This window comes from Mizuhopecten yessoensis, unplaced genomic scaffold (genome assembly GCF_002113885.1).
Source record: "Mizuhopecten yessoensis strain PY_sf001 unplaced genomic scaffold, ASM211388v2 scaffold1405, whole genome shotgun sequence".
In the NCBI taxonomy this organism is placed as follows: domain Eukaryota; kingdom Metazoa; phylum Mollusca; class Bivalvia; order Pectinida; family Pectinidae; genus Mizuhopecten; species Mizuhopecten yessoensis.
Genome location: NW_018404030.1, coordinates 986,001 through 1,006,120, shown reverse-complemented (window position 1 = coordinate 1,006,120; position 20,120 = coordinate 986,001). Strand labels below are relative to the sequence as shown.

At 35.9% G+C, this 20,120-nt stretch overlaps 1 protein-coding gene across 4 annotated transcripts in view; it reads left to right on the top strand.

The window, feature by feature from the left end:
• The window catches only part of LOC110461664 (very long-chain acyl-CoA synthetase-like), a 31,175-nt gene extending 11,500 nt beyond the window's left edge, over positions 1-19,675 (top strand). For 3 of the 4 annotated variants that reach the window (XM_021515236.1, XM_021515244.1, XM_021515253.1), the window contains exons 5-11: positions 530-688; positions 2,833-2,957; positions 3,935-4,126; positions 8,877-8,988; positions 12,253-12,448; positions 16,807-16,904; positions 18,846-19,675. In XM_021515236.1, the coding sequence (XP_021370911.1) occupies positions 530-688; positions 2,833-2,957; positions 3,935-4,126; positions 8,877-8,988; positions 12,253-12,448; positions 16,807-16,904; positions 18,846-19,156 (1,193 nt within the window). In that variant the 3' untranslated portion in view covers positions 19,157-19,675. Of the gene's footprint in view, positions 1-529; positions 689-2,832; positions 2,958-3,934; positions 4,127-8,876; positions 8,989-12,252; positions 12,449-16,806; positions 17,293-18,845 lie in introns of all 4 variants that reach the window. The other variant, XR_002464168.1, reaches the window with a different exon arrangement.
• The last annotated feature ends 445 nt before the right edge of the window (positions 19,676-20,120 follow it).

The following is a 20,120-nucleotide window of genomic DNA, read 5'->3' as shown; positions in this document are numbered from 1 at the left end:
TAGGATATGTGTGCCCAGTACGAAGCCGAGCGAGGACAACTTCCTCTCTACGATCTTTTCGACTAGGAACAGATGTTTTACGTTTCGGTTTTACTTTAAAAAGTTTGTTGCTGATTTTCTTTAAAGACTAGAATTTTTTGGGAGAGTTTTAAGCTATGTTTTTTGCAAATGTATCAGCAATTTCAGACTTAGACGAAAAATTTCCACTTAAATCATGTCAAACGATCAATATCAAAAAGTCAATTGTAAATATCGAAACAGTATTCGACTTAAAGACCCTTCAAATGTTTTCCAAAACGTTGACAAAATAGGAATTTTGTAAATCTATAACCGGAACAAGTAATTAGGCCTGAGCATAAAATCCATGCTTGAGCATGAGAACGTTATCATGAATACTCTTTTTGTTACTACGTACATTGTTGAAGTAGTGACCGTTGTCAGAAGTAGACTCATTAAAGGTTTTTTTTTATATCTTGAGCAATCGACGCATCCCCTATCCTCCAGTCTGACATCATATTAAATGCTACAGGTTTACCCAAGCCCGCAATTATCAACCAGGCCAAGGCGATAGGTCTCTCCAAGTTCTACCAACAGATATGGTATAACGAGGCTGACACCGTCTATGTCGTCACACCTCTCTATCACAGCGCCGCCTGTGGGCACGGACTCTTCAACACAATTGACGTCGGTACGTATCAACACTAGGACCACAATACATTTGTTTCTTTACGTTGCATGGTGAATATGTAAAATTTGATTTCAATAAAAAAAATGTATAGCCCACTTTTGAACTTTTCTGGCCGTGAAATACGATTGGAAACGAAACAGCATCATTAGCATTTTATACGTTTTTTGCCTTTGTGATAGGGAAACACAGCTCTTTGTTTAATCGTGTGTCTCTACCGCAATGGGAATTTACATTTTTTTATCGAATTAGAATAAAAACACCACAGTGAAAAGAATTAGGCTTCCGTGCCATTGATATCGCCTGTTTGGTCAATACAAGGGCCATTCAATACATTCTGTCACTACACAGCTACCGGATGAACGGACAATATAATGGTTGAACGCTTTGGCAGACTGCAACATCATTCAAAAACAATGCACCTGCAAAATGTCGACATCATTCGTTGTGAAGCGAAGTCTCCTCTGCCGTCACATTGAGAAATGTTTTCAGGTGCAAATTCAAGAATGGTTTAGTCGAAATCATAGAAGAAAAATGGCCAGGCAGACCAGTTGTTGCAGCATCAAAGAATGAACATTGTTGCTCGGAAAGCAATGAAAAGGATGATGATCGATCAACTGCTCATATTGTTGGTATTTCAGAAGGCTGTATACAATACATTGCTTGAAATTAAAGAAGCAGTGTGCTCGATAGATCCCCCATTTGCTGACATCTGAACAATACGATGACAAAACTAGAAATTGTTTGCTAACAATTTAACAAGCTTTTCACCGTTAGGACTTATTTGGCCTTATAGCTAAACATCCTAGCATCTTACATATAAAATAGCAAGACTCTAGACCTTAAACACCCCCAGAACAAGCTTTCCAAAGTTAATTACCCCATAAAGTGCATTTGAATTTTGACCCCTACCGAAAACCGAAAGTTGACTTTTGACACAATTGTTTATGTATTACAATAAATAGCAATTGATAGCAGTATGCTACTGACCAAATAGCATCGCCCTTAGCCTCTTGGTTATTGAGAAGAGGCCGTATACAGAGTTTTAGACATTTGACCCCTATGACCTTGAAAGTAGGTCAAGGTCAATAATTTTTCACAAACTTGATAGCCAATCACCTGAGCACCGTGTTGAACTTAAGAAGAAGATTTTTTAAATGTGTTACCCAAAATAGCACTTTTGAAATTTGATCCCTGCCGAAAACTGGAAGTTGACGTTTTACACAAAAATGTTATCTGATTTTTTTCCCCATTTGTTAGTGTTGAAAACATATCCAAAGATGAATTTAATATGTTCAGCCATTAATGAGTTATGGTCATTAAGGAAAGAACGGATATGACGTCATGGCAGCCATTTTGGGTTTTTCAAAGAACCTAATATAATTCGAAACACTAGCCTATCTGGGGAAACTTTTATGCGATGAACAATTGGAAAATTGGAGAAATATGGATTTTAACATATTGTCGGCATTTCAAAAAGATCATAGGAAATTTTCAAAATGGCGTACATTGCAAACGGAAAACGTTATAGAAAATCTGAAGACGGAATGACATTTTGCATCGATTTCAAAAAGAATTTTTTAAATATTGAAAAATGAAAAAAATTGGTGACCTTTGACACAACAGCGAGTATTTTTTATTCGACCTTATTTTTAATAACATGTAATGAAAAAAGTTAGCCCTGAAGATAATCTACAAATGATATTACTACATGAAAGCTGTAAATAAAAGTTTTTGAGTTATGGCAATTTAAACATTTTGAGGTATGACGTCATAGCGGCCATATTGGATTTTTGACATACAAATGTTCTTGAAAATGTTGCAATGACACCTTTCGACCTTGGCCTACAATACACTTATCAGTTTGTTAACACATCTGCTACCAATCAAAAGATTAGGTTGCCACAAAATCAGGGAAGAAGAAGAAGAAGAAGAAGAAGAAGAAGAAGAAGAAGAAGAAGAAGAAGAAGAAGAAGAAGAAGAAGAAACATAACAATTCCAATAGGTCTTTTCAACAGTTGGTGAAAAATAAAGCCCTTATAACAAGAAACATAACAAAAACAATAGGTCTTTTCACCAGTAGGTGAAAAGCCTCACTTACATATTGAAAGAACGCATGTCCATGAAAAGTTTGGTATACTTGACAGGTGCAACGCTCGTGCTTCGCCAGAGGTTCTCGGCTCGTTACTACTGGGAGGATGTTAGGAAGTACAAAGTCACAGTACTGCCGTATATCGGCGAGCTCTGTCGGTACCTCCTGAGAGTTCCACAAGTATGTTATATATTAGTGTTACCTGGACTTCTAGTCATGGTGGTAAAGTGTATAAGATCTTATTTTGCCAGAGACTATCTATGCCAAAAGCATATATAGTATCTACTCTATCACGTTTTTATCATTTCTGATACTGTTCACAGTTGTTAGATTTTGCCTGTTAAACATGGAAATATTTGGGAAGGATTTAATTACGTCATGATACCCTTCATCCTGAACAGGTGTATGGTTGATGGCAATCAAGAGCTAACTACAATACATCTTGAAGAAGGATCTTTTGTCCAGTTTTGGGTCTTAACAGGATTTTGATAGATGTAGAGGCTAGCTATAAATCTAGAAATTATAAAGACCCTTTTGTTGGTATACAGCAATACATTAGTGCATCTTCACTAGACAAAGGAGACAAGTATAACGGCCAACCATTTTTCATCTGCGAAAGCACGCACATTTATTGGAAAATCACATATGCAAGTGCATGCATTATCTACAAATAATAACGATGGTAGTTAACCAGTGAAAAGTGTCGTCAAAAATGAATATAGAACGGCTACAATAGGTGATGTAAATACTGCTAAACCATTGTACCAGAGCTGATATCAATAATGCTAACCCATTGTACCAGAGCTGATGTAAATGCTGCTTACCTATTGTACCAGAGCTGATGTAAGTACTGCTATCCTATTGTACCAGAGCTAATGTAAATACTGCTAACCTATTGTACCAGAGCTGATGAAAATACTGCTAACCTATTGTACCAAAGCTGATGTAAATACTGCTAACCTATCGTACCAGAGCTGATGTAAATACTGCTAACGTATTGTACCAGAGCTGATACAAATACTGCTAATCTATCGACCAGAGCTGATGTAAATACTGCTAACCTAATGTACCAGAAACGACGCGTTTTACCTTTGTCCACATGTGTTAATTGCAATACAAATTTCGACGCAAGTTTACTAGTCTTCTTCCTCCTTTAGAATGACCTGGATGGTGTCCACTCTGTCCGTGTTGCCGTAGGTAATGGCCTGAGACCGGACATATGGAACGAGTACCGGACACGATTCAAGATTCCGTGGATCGTCGAGTTTTTTGGTGCGACTGAGGGAACGACAACCTTTATCAACGTCACAGGCCAAGTCGGCGCCATAGGCAGATGGTCTCCGTTGATGGCAAGTATTTAGTGACAATTTTTAATTACCAATATATGCTACCCTATAAATTATACATGTAATTTGTGTTACAGTTCTCTTTTCAAACACACTCTTATTAAAACCGAAATTATCTTATAATCCAGCATTGACATAGTGTTAACACACCTGTCTTGTGTGTGTGTGTGTGGGTTCAGTCAATGAATTTTGCATAACTATATGATATCATTTATAAGTAAATTAAAATATATATATATATGTAGATACCTATTTTCGAAAGCAAGGGAAATAGTATAATTCCTCCTTGAAATCCTATGCATGCCTTGCACCAAACCAGTGCATATGAATGGAAAACTTCCGCTGAAAGACAAAGTATGAATAAAATTATGTAAAATCAAAATCTACAGATCATGAGAGATTAGTTACGATGCCATTTATTGATTTCTCAAAAATGTGATGATTGCTTTAAAAGTATTACGTATCTACACATGTGTGCATATTTTGTTAGTATACGGGTATTTTTCCCCAAGAAAAGATAATTACGTGGGCATAGATGGTAAACACACTGTTAAAATGAAAATAAATCATAAGCAGAGATGACCAGCAAAACCATCGACATCATTACATAAATAACAAAACAGGAGGTCTCAACCTCACTCCATCTGACATACTCCTAAGTTTACAGATCTACAACAACCAAAAGAGCACCAAACCGGTTAATATAAATGGAATATTTAGGCCAAAATCCTTTTAGGAGTTCATCTGTCGTGAAGATAAGGAGGAGAAACATAACAAAACAAAGGGACTATTTCCAGCTATGTTAAAATTACATAGGAGCCTGCCCCCTCATAACGTTTGTTTCAGAAGTGCTACGAGTTTTATGCTGCTGTTTTAGTTTTGTTCAATCCCTTATATATCTGGAGTTGTTACATTGAAATACTCTACTAATTATTTAGATGATTGATCAACCTCATAACAGCATAGAAAAATGGAAAATCAACCTGAAAGTATTTTTCTGAATAAAGAAACGTGTTTTTTGCATCGTCATATATGGGTTAGAACATTTATTTTATGGAATTATTTAATAATATATTTATCATCCAGAATGTCAGTTTAATCAAACATTTGATGCAAATTTTAATGTAAAATAAAGGATTTTTCATTTCCATTTTTCTTGTATACCAAACATTTTCATAGTATGTTATTTCAAATATGTATGCAAAAATTTGTTAATATTCATCTCATAATGAAGAGTAAATGTATTGGTGAAGGTCGCCATCGTATTTTCGCGAAATCTCGTAAATGTAAAGGTACATGAAATGTGAAAAAAAAAACAATGAAGAAGTTAGTATTTCTCCGATGTGCTACATAAGGTATTTGCGCAAAAGAGAATCTGGTCCAGAACGTTTTGAAAATGAAACTTCTAGAAGTTTTCCTCTCTTTTAAATCGAAGACCTGTTTTTCAGGGCCTATTCACATAAAAAAATGTTGCCTTTGTTTTAACATTTATTACTCGAAGGGAAGCAAATCCACACTTCTGCAAAAACGTGCCAGGCATCAGTAAACGTTCACACACAAATTGTGTTGTTCTGCGTCATCACGTGAATGCTCATTTCATCTTATTGGCAATGACCTGAACCCTTGTACACAGGTTATCCTATAAGGAAGAGAGTCTTTGAATTCTCAATCATGAAATAGGTCATCTGAAATAATTGATAACCTTTTAGAAGTGTCGAACTTATTATCAAAGAATCAGTCAGCCTTCATTCTATTTTTTGTCTCTAGGTCAAAGAACAGTTTAATCCATTCGTAATTGGTCACTTTTCTTTCTTCTTCAGTATATACCACAACTACACATAAAGCTCTTTTACTGTTTTGGGTTAAGATCAAAACTGATATCTCTTGTAACTAAGAGTTCCACTTTTTTCGGCATTTCCCTGCCTAGTATTTCAAAAACCATTCATTTTGTGGTACAAGTATTGAATAAATCTATAGTTTTAGTGTTCCTTGGTCCTGACTATTTGAGTAGGAAACGGATACTTTCACACAATACTTCATTCTCAGAAACATTCTTTAGAGAAAAGGGACTGCCTTAATAGATAGTACATATATTTATATTAAAAAAAAAGTGCTGATCATAAGCTTCAGAGAATGTCTTACGGTGGCCAGAAGGAGCGTAATTATCTGAAATTCATTAGCATAGCTCTACCTGATGGCTACATTTTGGACAAAGTAGGACCATTCTCTGGAAGCCAAAATGATGCAAGCATTACCATAAACTTCATAGACAAGCTCACATGGTTGGAGCAAAACGACAATGTAGTCGTTGATCGTGGTTTTAGAGATGTCCTGCCAATGTTAGAGGCATCTGGTATTAATACCCCCGATGGATTGTATCATCGCCGTCTTAAGCATTGAATAATTGTTAGAACACAATTAATATCTAATTGCTTCATTGATATAATTGAGGAAGCGCTTAAGATTTTGACTGCATGTCTCAATTGAATACGGGGACCAATTTATCAAAGATAACCGGCAACTGACAGAAAAGACAAAGAACTTGCACATCAAATGAAGTGTCTACTTACAAAAACTTTTGACTGTTTGGATCAGACGGTGAAAACAACCAGCTCTCTCCAAGAGAGTAAAGTCAGAATTCGTAAAGATTATGAAATATTTATGCATCAGCACTCTCAAGACCTAATCCGTTGTCAGATTTGTTCGAGACACAAAAGCCAGACTAAATCTAATGTTTGGATTCAGTACAGTACGACACCAAATGATAATAATCAAATAAAAGATAGCTACTGCAAATGCCCAGTTGGTCAAAGAACTATGGATATGTGTGCTCATACATCAGGTATACTTTATGATCTTGGCTATCATAGCAATCTTCAAAATCTAAAACAGTTGCACCAAAGGGCTAAGAAGTTCCGACAAAGCTTGAAATAAGTTGTTTTCTTGTGAATCTAGAATTACCAGTTTGAAAACAAACTCAAAGACTCGCATAATTTGTTTAACACATTTCAAACTCTCGTATCTTGCAAAACATTATCTATAAATGTCATCAGCTGTGAACACGGCGTCTAACTTATACACTTACATATATAAAAACAAAGTAACAAACAAACGTACAATCTCTTAATTCCATTGATATTGCAAGAAAATTGTCTGGGAATCTGACAACTGATTAGACAGTAGCATGAATGTTTTGGTGGCCATATTGAAAAGGAATAAACCAACGAACCGTTTCCAAACATTTTTTTCTGTTGATTAAATATTCATTCTAGCTAAACTGGAACAAATATCTGCTTCTTTTCTGTCACGTTTCAGTCATAATGATATTACTATACACTTAGCCATGAGTTCTGATGTATAGACCATATTGTCACCTGATCCCTTCTTTGAATAGGTTCCACCAAAAATGTTTTATTGATATTTTTGTCACTGGTAGTTCATGACCTAGTCCTTCTATAATGAAGATAGTTTTGGTATACAAAAATTATAAGGTTTATGTCTGTAAAATATAGTTGCTTGAGAAGGCTTCCGGCTGCTGATTTGTCTGTAAATATATGATTACTTACCAGAGCAAGATATTGTTACATGTTTACTGTATCTTATGATCCCTAGTTTTGGTTGCATCAAAAAAATATTCTTTAATGCATCATTGGTTTGACAACATGCATCTTTTGGGAAATAACTCTTTAGACTTTTTTAGAATTTCAGCCTTATGCTTCTACGAAAAACGCACCAAGTGCTCATTTGAATTTTAGTGAGTATTTTTGTTGCGAAAACGTTTAGGTCCACACCTCACCAAAAGAAAATGTAAATCAAAAGAGGGCCTATTTTGGAGAAAAAAAAATGTAAAAAGCTTGAAGTGTCTTACGATGAAATTTATAGGATCAAAAAAGGCTTGCAATTTTCAAAACTCCAAAGAATGATATTTTGAGTTGTTTTTGGAAATTATATTTGACAGAGAGATATAATAGTGAAAATGATCCGGACAAATCTGTAGTTCAAAATAAAGTGGAATCATATAAAATAGCCTTATCCCCAATGAAATACTGATGGCGACAATAGAACTAATGACTTGTCCATAGTCTTCATTCAGCTCCATCTTTGGAAACCCTTTATTGGAAGTTTCCCGTCAGCTGTCAACATCAAACTCCATCTTTGGAAACCCTTTATTGGAAATTTTCCGTGAGCTGTCAACATCAAGCTCCATCTTTGGAAACCCTGTATTGGAAGTTTCCCGTCAGCTGTCAACATCAAGCTCCATCTTTGGAAACCCTTTATTGGAAATCTTCCGTCATCTGTCAACATCAAGCTCCATCTTTGGAAACCCTGTGTTGGAAGTTTCCGTCATCTGTCAACATCTATCACAAAAGTCATAGTGTTTTGAGTAAGCTCTGGAATACAAAATTTCAACTGCGACACGTAAACACTGTATGGATGGAAAACAGGGGTGTTACTGGCAATAAAGTCTAAATCGTCCTGTTCATTGTACAGCGTAGGAGTTAGTCGTCTCCGTTGGTCATGTTGTTAGTAAAGATAGAAGAAAGCGACTGAAGTAGAAGAATCTGTAGTGTCATTGATTTGAGACGTTCTCCATGTTAACTCCTTTCCACAGAAGCTTTACGTATATCTCAAGGCTTATGGTGAGATTATCCAAGATATCTTTGGTTAGTTGATTTCTACTGAAACACAAAGAGGTTTTTTTTCCATTAAATTACTTTCCGTTACTAAAATATAATGCTTCACATCATTTCAGCGAGTAGCGGCAAAAGGGAGATTTGGTGTCACGAGTCATGTAATCAAGTATGATGTTGTCAATAATATACCGGTTCGAAACGACAACGGCAGATGTATCCCAATCAAAAAAGGTAAGACGAAATTACACAAGATTGCATTTTACAAGTACTATAGCGAGATCCATTAGGTTCTAAATGTCATATTTAAAGACCAAATAAAGCATTGATATTGAGATATACAGTTCGGAAATATTGAACTTGAATTTGAGTTTTTCAAATAATACAAAATGTTCATCCTTGTCTATAATAAGGCATTAAGACTGATGCGTTCATGACAATTGTTTATCGGCATTATAGCATGTCAATCCCATTTGGTTACCAAACTGAACAGTACCAAATGGCACCTTTCTACGGTTGTTTTATATATCTGGGCCAAGTGATGTTGAAAAGCAAAATGGCCACGAAAAAATAGCATGGTTTGGCGATCGAAACCACAAAAACCTCAGTAAAATTCCCTGGTAACGTATTTTGATATAAATGTTAAACCAACGTTAATGTGACCTTATATAAATCATTGATATATAGTCTGTCCTTTCGTTATTTGTAATGCTGGATCGACTTTGTATATTTATAGACATTTTGGTACTTTCTATTACACTATTTACGATGTATAGAACAAGGAGTGCTATGAACTGACGCTCTATCTAAAGTGTATTTACCTATTTATATACTGCAAAAAGTTATTGAGAAATTTTATAATGTTTTTTGAGAAAGATTAGACTGAACAAAACCCCTTTGGTTGGAGACTAATTTGCATTCTAAAAAAAAGAAAAGAAGCCCAGCATCACCAACCTTAATACCACATTTCAGACTAATTTCACTTTGTAATATTTTGATAATCACAAGCTCGCAACCACTGGGTCGCGGATTTGAGGCCTACCTGGATCAGTCGCCAGGTACTGGCCGCAGGTCGGTGGTTTCTCCCCTAGAACTATGATTTTCCGCCACCGCTAAACTTTACGCATGTCCTCAAATGAGCATAGCTGTTTATAGGACGTAAAACACAAACAAACCAAACTTTTAGTTCAAAATATTCTATTTATATTTCTTAACACCGGTGTTTAATATGAGTATCATGGGGTTAAAACATAAACGTTGACCACAACATCTTTTAAAAGGTTTCATGTAGGTGGGCTCTTACTCAACATACACTTTCCCTAAATCGCCTAGAAATACTAGTAATAAACGTTAAATTTATCAAAAGAACCAAGGGACCTTAACGCTTACCTGAGTTGTAATATAGTAATTTGTCATTGTTTAGACGTAGAGTGAAAAAATAGTGTAAATAAAGAAACATGCATTACCGAATACAAGTCATGTCAAAATAAATAAATATATGAATATTTAAATGAATAAAGCTATTCAAATAAATTCTTTTAATGAAATACTACCATCTAACTGCTACCTCATCATAATCAATTCAATCTCGTTTTAATGATTTATAGCTAAAATGTACAAAATATACCCAAATGTGTAATTTCCCTATGAACACTGTAAACTAAAGTAAACTTTACCCCTCCCCGAGGTTGACGGACGTGACCTGAGTCAAGATAAGAAGATTTTTGAAATATTGGTCAATTTTCCCTTTGGAGCCCCGCCTTGTCCCCATGAGGTCAGGGCAGGAATCCCAATTAAACAAGTTGATCCCTCTTCCACAACAAGATGATTACTACCAAGTTTACAAGAAAACAGTCCAAAATGTGAAAATAAACATAAGACATAAGACACACGACAGACGAAAATAAAGCTCAGGTGACCAGTACTTACATTCTAAAAACATGTTTTAATCTGTAATATTTAGTTTTGCATAAGGTGTGTTCAATAATATTTCTGTTTTAAAAAGGGAGCCAAATGAATTTCCCATTTCCCATTTACGTATAACAGATTTGGTATTTAAGAGTGTGGTGGTAAATTTTGTAGTAAAACCATTGTAATTTAGTATTTTTCGCAATAAAGAAAGGAAGTTTGTATAACTTTTTCTGCGTTTCTTCACCAATGTAATTGTTTCCCATATTTTTATGTGTTGGTACAACTTCGTTTTACATAGAACGTCAGACATCGTAGATGGTTAGTGTTACATGGAACGTCAGACATCGTGGATGGTTAGTTTTGCCTAGAACGTCAGACATCGTGGATGGTTAGTTTTACATAGAACGTCAGATATCGTGGATGGTTAGTTTTACCTAGAACGTCAGACATCGTGGATGATTAATTTTACATTAAACGTCAGACATCATGGATGGTTAGTTTAACATAGAACGTCAGACATCGTGGATGTTTGTTTTACATAGAACGTCACACATTGTGGATGGTAAGCTTTACATAGAACATCAGACATTGTGGATGGTCAGTTTTACATAGAACGTCAGATATCGTGGATGGTTAGTTTTACATGGAACGTCAGACATCTTGGATGGTTAGTTTTACATAGAACGTTAGACATCGTGGATGGTTAGTTTTACATAAAACGTCGGACATCGTGGATGGTTAGTTTTACATAGAACGTCAGACATCGTGGACGGTTAGTTTTACATGGAACGTCAGACATCGTGGATGGTTAGTTTTACATAGAACGTCAGACATCGTGCACGTGGATGGTTACTATTACATAGAACGTCAGACATCGTGGATGGTTAGTTTTACATGGAACGTCAGACATCTTGGATGGTTAGTTTTACATAGAACGTCAGACATCGTGGATAGTTAGTTTTACATAAAACGTCGGACATCGTGGATGGTTAGTTTTACATAGAACGTCAGACATCGTGGACGGTTAGTTTTACATAATACGTGAGACATCGTGGATGGTTAGTTTTACATAGAACGTCAGACATCGTGGATGGTTACTATTACATAGAACGTCAGACATCGTGGATGGTTAGTTTTACATGGAACGTAAGACATCTTGGATGGTTAGTTTTACAGATAACGTCGGACATCGTGGATGATTAGTTTTACATAGAACATCAGACATTGTGGATGGTTAGTTTTACATGGAACGTCAGACATCATGGATGGTTAGTTTTACACGCTTTCTTTATTTCATTATTGAACCTGATCGGAGATTATAATATATTTGTAGCTATTTTACAACTAGATTGGACTACTTTTAGCCACGCTTCTAGCACATTTTTCACACATTTCTATTCTTAATACTTTGGGAGATTAAATCATTTCACATATAACATATCCGTTTCTAAAATTATCGATATGAAGTTTGCAATTCCCTACAAAGATTATGGGGTTTGTTGACATTATCTTAAAGGCTTTCGTTATACTTATGTATTAAGATAATACTTAAAATCTATTTACGGAATCTCTAATTGTCCTGTACAGGAGAGGAAGGCGTTCCTATCTCCGGCATCCCACCATCGTATTCCGGCTTCTACAAGGGGGACATAGAGGCCAGTCAGAAAAAGATCCTCATCGACGTATTTGAAGAAGGGGACCGCTACTTCAACTTTGGAGACTTAGTGTACATGGACGCTCACTATAACCTGTACTTTAGAGACAGAGTGGGCGATACTTTTAGGTAGGTGCGATAGTCTGATATCTAGAAGTTAATCTATACATCAATGATATCACTGAAATTCAAATATTACAATTATCATATCCTTAATATGACATTCTTAACTCATTTTTAAAATACACAGATAAATAATTGGGTGATGATACGGGCAAAGGGTGAATATATTGAACAGTGTTTTATATCACTACTACCTGACATAGATATACACTTGTCTAGTGATACGGGCGAAGCGTAGATATACTGAACAGAGTTTTATATCACTACTACCTGATATAGATATATACTTGTTGGATGATACGGGCGAAGGGGAGATATACTGAACAATGTTTAATATAACTACTACCTGAGATAGATATATAATTGTTTGATGATACGGGGGAAGGGTAGATATAAGATATACTGAACAGTGATTTATATCACTACTACCTGATATAGATATATACTTGTTTAGTGATGCGGGCGAAGGGTAGATACACTGAACAGTGTTTTATGTCACTCCTACCTGACATAGATATACACTTGTTTAGTAATACGGGCGAAGGGTAGTTATACTGAACAGTGTTTTACAGCAATACTACCTGACATAGATAAATAATTGTTTAGTGATCCGGGCGAAGGGTAGATATAATGAACAGTGTTTTATATCATTACTACCTTACATAGATATATACTTGCTTAGTGATACGGGCGAAAGGTAGATATACTGAACAGTGTCTTATATCACTGCTACCTGACATAGATATACACTTGTTTAGAGATACGGGCGAAGGGTAGTTATACTGAACAGTGTTTTTTAGCAATACTACCTGACATAGATATATCATTGTTTGGTGATACGGGCGAAGGGCAGATATACTGAACAGTGGTTTATATCACTACTACCTGAAATAGATATATAATTGTTTAGTTATACGGGCTAGTGGTAGATATACTGAACATCGTTTTATATCACTGCTACCTGACATAGATATATACTTGCTTAGTGATACGGGCGAAGCGTAGATATACTGAACAGCGATTTATATCACTACTACCTGATATAGATATATACTTGTTTGATGATACGCGCGAAGGGTAGATATACTTAACAGTGTTTTATATCAGTGCTACCTAACATAGATAATAATTGTTTGGGGATACGGGCGAAGGGTAGGTATACTGAACAGTGTTTTATGTCACTCCTACCTGACATAGATATATTATTGTTTAGTGATACGGGCAAAGGGTGAATATATTCAACAGTGTTTTATATCAGTACTACCTGACATAGATATATGATTGTTTGGCGATACGGGCGAAGGGTAGATGTACTGAACAGTGTTTTATATCACTACTACCTGACATAGATAAATAATTGTTTAGTTATACGGGCTAGGGGTAGATATACTGAACAATGTTTAATATAACTACTACCTGACATAGATATATAATTGTTTAGTGATACGGGCGAAGGGTAGATATACTGAACAGTGTCTTATATCACTGCTACCTGACATAGATATATGATTGTTTGGTGATTCGGGCGAAGGGTAGATATACTGAACAGTGTTTTATATCACTACTACCTGACATAGATATATACTTGTTTGATGATACGGGGGAAGGGTAGATATAAGATATACTGAACAGTGTTTTATATCACTACTACCTTACATAGATATATAGATATACTGAACAGTGTTTTATATCACTACTACCTGGCATAGATATATACTTGTTTGATGATACGGGCGAAGGGTAGATATACTGAACAGTGTCTTATATCACTGCTACCTGACATAGATATATGATTGTTTGGTGATTCGGGCGAAGGGTAGATATACTAAACAGTGTTTTATATCACTACTACCTGGCATAGATATATACTTGTTTGATGATACGGGGGAAGGGTAGATATAAAATATACTGAACAGTGTTTTATATCACTACTCCCTGACATAGATATATACTTGTTTGATGATACGGGGGAAGGGTAGATATAAAATATACTGAACAGTGTTTTATATCACTACTGCCTTACATAGATATATGATTGTTTGGTGTTACGGGCGAAGGGTAGATATACTGAACAGTGATTTATATCACTACTACCTGACATAGATATATGATTGTTTGGTAATACGGGCGAAGGGTAGATATACTGAACATCGTTTTATATCACTGCTACCTGACATAGATATATGATTATTTGGTAATGCGGGCGAAGGGTAGATATACTGAACAGTGATTTATATCACTACTACCTGACATAGATATATGATTGTTTGGTGATTCGGGCGAAGGGTAGATATACTGAAAAGTGTTTTATATCACTACTACCTGACATAGATATATGATTGTTTGGTGATTCGGGCGAAGGGTAGATATACTGAACAGTGTCTTATATCACTGCTACCTGACATAGATATATGATTATTTGGTAATGCGGGCGAAGGGTAGATATACTGAACAGTGTCTTATATCACTGCTACCTGACATAGATATATGATTATTTGGTAATGCGGGCGAAGGGTAGATATACTGAACAGTGATTTATATCACTACTACCTGACATAGATATATACTTGTCTAGTGATACGGGCGAAGGGTAGATATATTGAACAGTGTTTTATATCACTACTCCCTGACATAGATATATACTTGTTTGATGATACGGGGGAAGGGTAGATATAAAATATACTGAACAGTGTTTTATATCACTACTTCCTGACATAGATATATACTCGTTTAGTGATCCGGGCGAAGGGTAGATATACTGAACAGTGTTTTATAGCAATACTACCTGACATAGATATATACTCGTTTAGTGTTACGGGCGAAGGGTAGATATACTGAACAGGGTTTTATATCACTACTACCTGACATAGATATATACTTGTCTAGTGATACGGGCGAAGGGTAGATATATTGAACAGTGTTTTATATCACTACTCCCTGACATAGATATATACTTGTTTGATGATACGGGCGAAGGGTCGATATACTGAACAGTGTTTTATATCACTACTACCTGACATAGATGATAGTGATATTTGCATTCTGCGTAACTAAGTATCAAAGAGGATTTCTTAAGTGTTCATTTGTACGTTAAACCTCACATATCTAGCTGTAAATAAATAATCACACTGTATATTTCCCAATAAACTAAACAAGCAACGAAATGCATTTCCGGACCACAATAATTTTGCATTTTCATTAAAGTTCAATAAACGCCTTATTGAATTATGTACTTTCAATTATTTTTTTATTAATATCACGATATCATTATGATAACTGATATAGTATATTTTATTTAATTATTGTTCTTGAGCTTTAATTCTTACTGTTGATATTTGTGTTCAGCTCCTCAACAAGTGTATTTATTGCATTTAAAAATGGGAACTATATAAATGAAATTTATTTCTGCAAGTGTAGTTAAGCATTTAATCTGCCAGACCCTGCGTCGTCCTGCTGGTTCAACATAATCCGTCACAGAAAGAAACAATATAAAGCATATATATTTCTGTACAATACTGTATATAAATTGTACATTTAGTGTTATTTTTATTTCAAAACATAATTCGCATTCACAGTATTCTTTGATAAGTCTTATGTTAATTGACTACATATTAAATCCATAAATTATTATAGTTCGGTATATTTGTGTACGGATTTAAAAAAGCTGTGCCTGTTGACCAATCCCTTTGTTTATATGACATCTCTTGTTTGTCAAACACAATTCTGAAATAGGAAAAAAATGGAAAAAAAATACAAAAGGTTTTGTTTTAATGAATAGACTGGGTTAAGTTGCTTGTTGTCAATGATGACTCCGACTCTGGTGTTTTGGGGGAAAAGAAATATGGCGACCGCATTTGCCACTTTTGCAATCTCGAATATGTGCTTTCTGAACTATTCGTCGCTAAATACTCGACAAAGCTCAATGTTCAATCTGGATATCGGAGCATAAAGTTCATCACGTACTCGTGTATGCCAGCTTTCAATCCACGTTCAGAAATGATAGACATGAAATGATTAACATTAACAGGAATAAGAGGGTAATCGTGTTCGTCCTGACCACAATTCTAGCTTCAGAGAGATGTTCTTATTCATTCTTAAAAAGGCAGAGCCCTAACAAAATAGAAGAATGAAACCTAATAGAATGCATAAAAACTTGATATATTGTGCAACAGCAAATGTAACTTATATCAATCCCCCCCCCAATTAGATCAAAATGTATATATCTCCAAGACTTTGACATTGCCTGTTTAGTTCACTGCAATTGACTAGTTATTCACATAATGTCAATTCATCACAATCCGATTAACTGCAAAGAAACTCCATGTCCATTTATGTATGCAATATACAGCTGTGTGTTTTAACAGATGGAAAGGGGAAAATGTTTCAACACGGGAAGTGTGTGACGTCATCAGTACACTTCCGTTTACACAGGACGTGAATGTATACGGAGTGCGTGTCCCCGGTAAGTGTGTGACGTCATCGGTACACTTTCGTTTACACAGGACGTGAATGTATACGGAGTGCGCGTCCTCGGTAGGTGTGTGACGTCATCGGTACAATTCCGTTTTCACAGGACGTGAATGTATACGGAGTGCGCGTCCCCGGTAAGTGTGTGACGTCATCAGTACACTTCCATTTACACAGGACGTGAATGTGTACGGAGTGTGCGTCCTCGGTAAGTGTGTGACGTCATCAGTACACTTCCATCTACACAGGACGTGAATGTGTTCTGAGTGCGCGTCCCCGGTAAGTGGGTGACGTCATCAGTACACTTCCATGTACGCAGGACGTGAATGTGTATGGAGTGCTCGTCCCCGGTAAGTGTGTGACGTCATCAGTAAACGTCCCCGGTAAGTGATTTCATTTTTTCAGATGAACTCTGCGATATCTTTGGTCCGCTTACTAAATTAGCAATAGGCCAATGACCTCGAAGTTTGTACACAAGCTTTTTACAGACAAAACCCAGCGTTTCATACCGTGTACTAAACTGTCCTATCCAGAGACAAAGCCAAGCGTTTCAGACCATGTACTAAAATATTGTATCCAGAAACAAAAACCAAAACTCAGCGTTTCAGACCATGTACTTAAATGTCGTATCTAGAGACAAAACGTTGTGTTTCAGACCATGTACTTAAATGTCCTGTCTATAGACAAAACGTTGTGTTTCAGACCATGTTCTTAAATGTCGTATCTAGAGATAAAACGTTGTGTTTCAGACCATGTACTTAAATGTCCTATCTAGAGACAAAACGTTGTGTTTCAGACCATGTATTTAACTGTCGTATCTAGAGATAAACCGTTGTGTTTCAGACCATGTACTTAAACGTCCTGTCTAGAGACAAAACGTTGTGTTTCAGACCATGTACTTAAACGTCCTGTCTAGAGACAAAACGTTGTGTTTCAGACCATGTATTTAACTGTCGTATCTAGAGATAAACCGTTGTGTTTCAGACCATGTACTTAAATGGCGTATCTTTAGATAAAACCTGGTGTTTCAGACCATGTACTTAAATGTCCTGTCTATAGACAAAACGTTGTGTTTCAGACCATGTTCTTAAATGTCGTATCTAGAGACAAAACGTCGTGTTTCAGACCATGTACTTAAATGTCCTATCTAGAGACAACGTTGTGTTTCAGACCATGTACTTAAATGGCGTATCTTTAGATAAAACCTGGTGTTTCAGACCATGTACTAAAATGTCGTATCTAGAGACAAAACGTTGTGTTGCAGACCATGTACTTAAATGCCGTATCTAGAGACAAAACGTTGTGTTGCAGACCTTGTACTAAAATGTCGTATCTAGAGACAACGTTGTGTTTCAGACCATGTACTTAAATGTCCTATCTAGAGACAAAACGTTGTGTTTCAGAACATGTACTTAAATGTCGTATCTAGAGACAAAACGTCGTGTTTCAGACCATGTACTTAAATGTCCTATCTAGAGACGACGTTGTGTTTCAGACCATGTACTTAAATGGCGTATCTTTAGATAAAACCTGGTGTTTCAGACCATGTACTTAAATGTCCTGTCTAGAGACAAAACGTTGTGTTTCAGACCATGTTCTTAAATGTCGTATCTAGAGACAAAACGTCGTGTTTCAGACCATGTACTTAAATGTCCTATCTAGAGACAACGTTGTGTTTCAGACCATGTACTTAAATGTCGTATCTTGAGATAAAACCTGGTGTTTCAGACCATGTACTAAAATGTCGTATCTAGAGACAAAACGTTGTGTTGCAGACCATGTACTTAAATGTCGTATCTAGAGACAAAACGTTGTGTTTCAGACCATGTACTAAAATGTCGTATCTAGAGATAAAACCTGGTGTTTCAGACCATGTACTTAAATGTCGTATATAGAGACAACGTACTTAAATGTCGTATCTGGATTTAATTTTCAGATTCAGACGGACGCGCTGGAATGGCTGCTATTTCTTTGAAGGGCGAAAAAGACGTACAACCAGAAATGCTCCAGGCGATATTTCGTATCTGTGAAACAGACCTCCCAGCCTACGCTCGCCCCTTATTCTTACGCTTCCAAAAAGAGTTTGTAGTCACACAAACGATGAAACATCGTAAAGTAGATTTAATCGGTGACGGTTTAGATCTGGGTAAAATAACAGACCCGGTGTACTATCTAGACGTGGTCAAACGTACTTACTCACCACTAACCTGGGACAATTACCAACACGTTGTGACGTCACGTTTGTAGCACATTGTGTCCTCACTATTTAAATACATTGTGACGAATTGTTGAAAGAGAAGCATGTACCTGCTCCCCCAGATCCGTTGGGTGTAGCTGACATGGAGTGCACAACCCTGATACGATGTAATTAGTAGTTAAGTGAACAGTTTGATACAGTACGGTAAACGAGAGGATAGTCATTATCGACTGATAACATGGGGCCATGTATTGACTAGTTTAGACCGATGTCTAATGTTGTGGATGGACAGTGGTCGAATGGGTCAAGAACAACCCATACCTAGTACTTATGTGACAGATAGTAGTATTCACATCAATGAGCTTGTACTCACAAATTAATTTTCCTATTTTTAGCGTCATATATATTTTCACAAACTGTTTGATATTTTTTTATTTTATTATATCAATATAGCTTGGTATACAGGCTCTATCAAAAACGTTTTCTGCACTCAAGATTAAATTGAATTGTTTACAACTTTTCTTAATAGACTGACATATATTTTCCTTTTCTTAATAGACTGACATATATTTTCCTGATCTTAATAGACTGACATATATTTTCCTGATCTTAATAGACTGACATATATTTTCCTGATCTTAATAGACTGACATATATTTTCCTGGATCAATAAGTTGTCCGCTACTATAATGATTTTAAGCTTTGAAAACTAACTTGACACATTTCTTATGTCCTTTATCAAACCATTTTCTGACAAAACAACTCATCATCAATACAATAAAGTACATTATACCAGAAAGGAAATGTTAGAACTTGTAATTGTTCAATAGATTGCACATTTGTTGCTTCTGAAACATCAACAACCAAAGCCAGAAAAAACAATATTTGTCTGAATTTTTTAATGAAATCAATATCCATGTCTGTTTTTATTTTATTCTTCTGTGAAGTCCAACTGCTGCTATTAATTTTAAGTGGATTGCCGACTAGAAATAAAAAAAGTTGATGCATACCATG